The sequence below is a fragment of the Neopelma chrysocephalum genome, unplaced genomic scaffold, assembly GCF_003984885.1.
Source record: "Neopelma chrysocephalum unplaced genomic scaffold, ASM398488v2 Primary Assembly neopelma1_45, whole genome shotgun sequence".
NCBI classification, from domain to species: Eukaryota; Metazoa; Chordata; class Aves; order Passeriformes; family Pipridae; genus Neopelma; species Neopelma chrysocephalum.
The window spans coordinates 18199483-18205482 of record NW_020897704.1 but is presented as its reverse complement, the minus strand read 5'-3'; the positions used below and the strand labels follow the sequence as shown (position 1 = coordinate 18205482).

The 6000-nt window shown below is 45.2% G+C and overlaps 1 protein-coding gene across 3 annotated transcripts in view; it reads left to right on the top strand.

Moving 5' to 3' along the window:
* Positions 1 to 279: 279 nt before the first annotated feature.
* The window catches only part of CAMK1D (calcium/calmodulin dependent protein kinase ID), a 218910-nt gene continuing 213189 nt past the window's right edge, over positions 280 to 6000 (top strand). For 2 of the 3 annotated variants that reach the window (XM_027679541.1, XM_027679540.1), the window contains exon 1: positions 282 to 631. In XM_027679541.1, the coding sequence (XP_027535342.1) occupies positions 540 to 631 (92 nt within the window). In that variant the 5' untranslated portion in view covers positions 282 to 539. Of the gene's footprint in view, positions 632 to 6000 lie in introns of all 3 variants that reach the window. The other variant, XM_027679538.1, reaches the window with a different exon arrangement.

Below are 6000 nucleotides of genomic sequence, written 5' to 3'. Positions count from 1 at the left end.
GAGCATCCCACGGGGCCCCGCACGGGGGGGTGGGGGAAGAGAAACAGTGACCTCCCTCCAAAAAAAAAGAAAAAAAAAGAGAAAAGAAAAAACCAACAACAACAAAAAAGAAGGACTTTTCCTCGGGGTGGGTCAGTCAGGGAGCAAAGTGACCCTGGGACGCGCAGCTGCTGCGCGGGGCGCGGAAAGAGGGAGGGAGGGACGGGGCAGCCCTGCCAGCGGCTCCGCGGGGAGGGGGGGCGCGGAGGAGGGGAAAGGAGGGGAGGGAAAGGGGGGGGGGAAGAGAAAGTTGGGAGGAAATAGCCCAGGAAAAGTGACACTCGCGGAGCCCGCCGGAGCGCGGAGGAAATAAAAGCGGCGGCGGGCAGGAAGTGTGAGGAGGAGGAGGAAGGGGAGAAGAAGGAGGAGGAGGAAAAAAAAAAAAAAAAAAGAAGAAGAAGAAACAGCAGCAGCAGCCGCTGCTGCCGCGGCAGAAGAGAAAGCAAAAGCCGCCCGAGGGTTCGGAGCCGCCGGCGCGGCATCCGCGGGGCTGCACGGCCATGGCCCGGGAGAACGGGGACGGCGGCGGCTCCTGGAAGAAGCAGGCGGAGGACATCAAGAAGATCTTCGAGTTCAAGGAGACGCTGGGAACGTAGGTGGCGGGTTTGGGCTGCGGGGGCCGGGGGGCTGCGGGCGCTGTCCCTTCCCCGGGGGTGGGTCCGCGTCCCTGGGTCCGCGTCTCTCTGTGCGGGGCTGCTCCGCGCCCCGCGCGTCCCTCCGAGCCAGAAGTCGGGGCGACCTGGAAACACGGAGAAAAATAGAGCTGAGGGCCAGGAGCTGGACTAGCATCCCTCCTCGCCATCCTTCCCCCTCCCCCCAAAAAAAAAAATAAGAGGGAAAAAAAGGAAAAAACCCAAGTGTTTTAAAATATTCATAGAACGACGAGACGGGGAAAGGCTTTTTCTTGATAGTGCAACTGTAAATAAATGCGGTCTGACTTGCACGCTTCCCCTAAAGCCGATGGCTGCAGCTATTCGTGGACAGACGAGCAGAAATAATCGGAGTGGATTGGATGTGTTTTAGCTACGATGCTTAACTGTTGTTGGGCTTTATTTGTTTTATTTATAGTGGCGGGGCATAAAGATTAGTAAAACGTTAGAGTGTTTTTTTTTTTTTTGGGAAGGCTGAGAATAAACACGCACAGATGGTGCAAGGGAGCGGGGTGCAGGCTGGTGCTTTTTCGGCTGAGCAAAGAGTTTTATTTTTGTGTAAAACTAATTTTTGCATACAGGATATTATAGAGGTAGAGAGCCGGGAGTGCTGAAGGGAGGCGGCGTATAGGCTGCTGTGTGTATATACGTTGTAATCAAGGTTGGGTTGTATTGGGAGTGCTCCTCGTTGCCGTGTCCCCACTGCTTTAATTGCTACTTTAAGCATGTCTCAAAACGGAGAGTAGCTAATCCCAAGTAGTGCTTTTCCTACGCTGCGTGCCACTTCCAAAACACAGTTGAACAAGTTTTGTCTGTAATATTTCAGTTTCTTTCTGCTTCCAAGGGAGGGCTCTCTATAAACAGAGTATTTCTGCTTCACGGGCTCGCTGGTTTCCTATGAACAGGCTGCGAGTAAGAGCCGGGCTGGTCTTTAATATGGAGGTGGGTCACGCAGCTCCGCGGTGATGAGCTGATAGCAGAGCCCTCAGAAAAGCACTGACTTAGCAAATCAAATCAATGTCTGTCCAGGTCTCTGAAGAAGCAGCGTAAGAGCCAAGTGTTGTGGTGTATTCTCGTCACCTTCGATTTTGCTGTCAGAATTTCGTGCTGGGAGAGACGTGCCCTGCTTGTCACCTTAGACGTGCTGTTCCCTTCCTGAGAGAAGGGGTGTTGGGGAGCAAAGTTTTAATGCACTGAGGTTCTCCGGAGCAGCAGGACAGTTCACTGGGGTTCCCATTGAACAACTTTCTGTCACCTCTCTGGTCATTGTGTTGAAGCCACCTGTGAGGGTTAATTTGAGCTGCTGAAGAGGTCCGGGATGAATTAATGCTGTGGCCTTGATCTGTATCCCACTGAAGTTAATGGGAGCAGGTGTAGGTCCCATGGAAGGTAAAGCTGGTCAGAGTTAATAGTTATGTGTATTAGCATGGCTGCTGCAAATTAAATTCATTAAATATGGCTAATTAGTGTCTCAAAGTATTAACCATTGTCTGAGCCTCACAGTTTGCTTGCTAAGTCCTTTCTGATGGGAGTGGAAGCAGTGAAGTTTTTAAACTCGACTTAACAGTCAATCTAGAAAGTTTTAGAAAATTATAATAAGTGGATTACAAACCTAGGCCTGTATAAAGACAACAGAGCTGTTTTCTTTTCCAGACATAGTATTAATGTCTATATTAATTATCAATGTATGTGCATTTAACACCCTATGCGTGGGTTGCCTTCTGGTTGTGCATTCCTTAGCTTCCAAGGGAGGGCTGATAATTAGAAGATTCGAATCTGAGTTTTGGTTCTGTCCTTGGCCACCCATCAGCACAGCACCTGCAGTTCCTGCCAGCTCTGGTGTGATTTACTAGGGTGTGAAACCTCTAAAAAATTCAGGCCATTGCTGCGCAAATCATTAAAGTGCTGGTTCCATTCCCACTGAAGTCAGTGAAGGTCTCTTCACTGGCTTGAGCAGCAGATACAGAGGGTCCAGAAATCCAAATGATGGGACACTTCTCAGTTATTGATAAGAAAGTATTTAAATAGGGATTAAGCAAAAGGATAAACAGCTTTAAAGTATTTGGACCAAAATGTCTTCATCTGGCAATATTTAGGAGCAGGGATAAAATCTGCTTTGATCCCTCCTGCCCTGTAATGCTGAACTGTGTTGGACAACCATCGCTTGATCTCACTGTCTAATAGATTTTTCTCTAGCATGGAGTGTGAAACTTGGCATGTCAGATGAAATGCATGGGATTAGTGAAGTAGCTGTATTTTGCATTTCTCGGGCATTCCATTTCAGGATGCTAAAGTGCTGAAAGCACTTATAACAGAAAACCAGCCCTTTTTCATGCAGCAGTCTTAACTGTCTGTGGTAAAATTTGTTAGAGAAAGAAAAGCACTAAAGCCCCAAATCAGGGAAGAAAGTGAAAAAGAAACTTTAAAGGCACATTTTATTTCAAGTGCATTGATTTGTGAATGTTAGATCTATGTGTATACTCTATTAATGATTTGTTCTCTGAAAAGAGCCTTTCGTCTGAATAAAAGCTCTTCAGCAGATCTTTAACATGGGAGACTTGAAATTGCTGGAATTATTAAAAAGATCCTAAGTTGGTTAATCATTATATCATTTGGGCTTCAAGGAAACTCTAATGAGTACCCAGCTCTCCCTTCCAGAGCTGGTATTAATTATTTACACGTCCCCGTAAATCACGTCCAGCCACATTGATATTGAAATTGAATTGGATGTCCCATCCAGATGTAAGAAAGTAGCCTTTTTCCACCCAAAGAATTGTTTCCTTTGGTGGCTGAGGGCTGTACTGTTTGCTCTGCTCTGTGCTGTTGGGCAATAGTGTTTTTCTAAAGTACCAGCAATGCAGCAACTGGCTCAGATGTACCCAGACCTGTACTTACCCTGGTCTGTATTTATGCAGATATTAAAGCATGTGCAATCTTAATTTGTGTCTGCAACTTCTCAGGTACTGGAGTGTCAACAAAATATTTTGATAATGTTAATAAATATTAACATATATTATTGTTAATATACTTTATTACATTGGGCTGTGTCAGTAACATGACAGTGAACCACCCTCTGTATGTGCTGGTTCATTGAGTTTTCTGTCTTGAAACTGGACTTGTTCACTACTGAGTCACTGAAAGTGAAATTACAGATCCTGAAAAAGCAGCTAGGAAGAAATAAAATAAATCAAGGATAAAATAAAATCATAGCAGTGGGCCAGGTCCTCAGCTAATGTGATTTAAGAGTCCCTTCCAAGTCAAGACAGGTGTGCCTGAGTAAGGAAGAGGATCTGACTAACTGCTTATGTCTTTAGTTTTCCACAAATTCACCTGTTGTAGCTCTACTCAATTACCCCTGGAAGAGGAACTGACAGGGGGATTGAGGGCCTGCCTGAAGAGGGGGATTTCTGCCCCAGCCCTCAAGAGATGTGAAGCTTCACAATTGCAGGAATCTGATAAGAAGATGAGAGTGATCACAGAAATAAGAAATACAATGGTTTTTTCTCCATATTTAAATGATATTATGTCTAAGGCATTTTAGAACTTGGATTTTGACATCCAAGAAGTAATACAAAAAACCACGTCATCTCTTGCCAAAGACAAATGTCTTCCATCATTTGATCTGCCTAATTGGGTCAGCCCTGCATTTCTGAGGTATCTGTAACTAGGCCTTATTGACATCAGAGTTATGATGAAGTTATAACATTTAGAAGGGCTCAAACTTAGTAACTATGGAAATACCGAGGCTGTCCTTAAAAATGATGTGGTGGATTCCTTAAAGCTTAGTAATGATAACACAGGGAGTTGCGTGGATATAGCCATAACATAGTACGAGCTGTGTGGGAAGACAAATACACTTCGATGAAGTTTCCAGTACTTTCCTAAAATACAATATAGAGAAAGCATACAGGTTGTTCTGTTTTTCTCAGGGGCTCTGTGGTAATTTGTGGTTCCTCTCTGTCACTTCCATAGTCTTACGCCATTTGATGGTCTCCTGGCACCCTCCATGGCTCTGCTACACACCCATACGTGCTTGTTCATGCTGTGAAATGAAGTCACTCCGCGTCCTCCTCTCACATCTATTTTCTTTCTCACACACCCACACGCGCGCACACACACATCGTCACAAGCCCTTACGTGCTGTCTGCTGTGTTTTGGTCCTCTCATGTCCTTCGTGGAACCTTCCCCCACGTGCAGTCTCACACTGGCTCCCACCGGTGAGAGGGTGCTGGTGGTGAGGGCAGGTCCTGGTGGAGGTGCCCCAACGGAGGGTGCTGTGTAGAGGGAAGGTGCTGGAAGGTACCAGTGGGGTCAAGATCTGTTTGTCCCTGGTCAAAGATCTTCCCTTCTCATCAACTGGGTGCCAAAAGCATTTGTGTTGGATTCAACACGATGAATTGTTCCTGTTTAGCCGTTTAACTTGAGGCATCGTGCGAGTTACTCAGTGGTTTTTCCCTTCTGGATTTGGAAATTCCCAAGACGTAAAGAGATATGTTGATACCTGTGCTTCCCCTGGCTCCATAGTCCCTGTGATGATTGAAGAGTTTGTCTGATTTTCCTGTTTCTGCTGAAATTACCAGCAATTTCGGCCTCTCTTTTATGACACCTTAGTGATGCAGCAGTGGCTCTGTCAGACTGTTTCATATTTCATAATTTTTTTCTCAGTTCAGTATTTTCCTTTTTTTTTTTCTAAATTACATTAAATAAACATTGCACATAAAAAACCTACAGTATCCCATAGGTCTGAAGTTAAGATGCATGTTTTCACGGGGAAGGTTGATTAACCACTGCAGCAAACCATGAAGACAAGTGATTCCCATCTCCTCTGGGATGATTTTGTAGGAGCTCTGAAAGCTCTCAAGCTTCATGCAGGGGTTGCCACAAGAGAGCTTCTTCCCATATTTACATAGGAAGATATTTCATGGTCATTTCTGACCTTAAAATCTGCAACTCTGGGAACCCCACTGTCAAACCCATGTAGGGTCAGGGATGGTTTGTGCTAAGAGGTGCGTGGTGCCTACAGCACCTTCCCTGCATCTGTGGGAGGCTCTAGATATTAATGTTTAACTTAATGGTGTGAAACAACTCAGGTGTTTTAGTTTATGCACTCTGTATACGGTAAGCAGGAAAATGTTGTTAGGGCTCCTTTAAGGTGACATATTTTGTTTTAAACTAAGTAATCCTCTTTGCTATCCAATGTGTTCTTGGAGGCATAAAATCTATTAGCAATGTGAATTGTAGTATCTTGTAAAGTAAATTGTTGGTCTGCCTTGAACAGTTACAGAAAATAACAGGTTTGAGCGTTCAGACG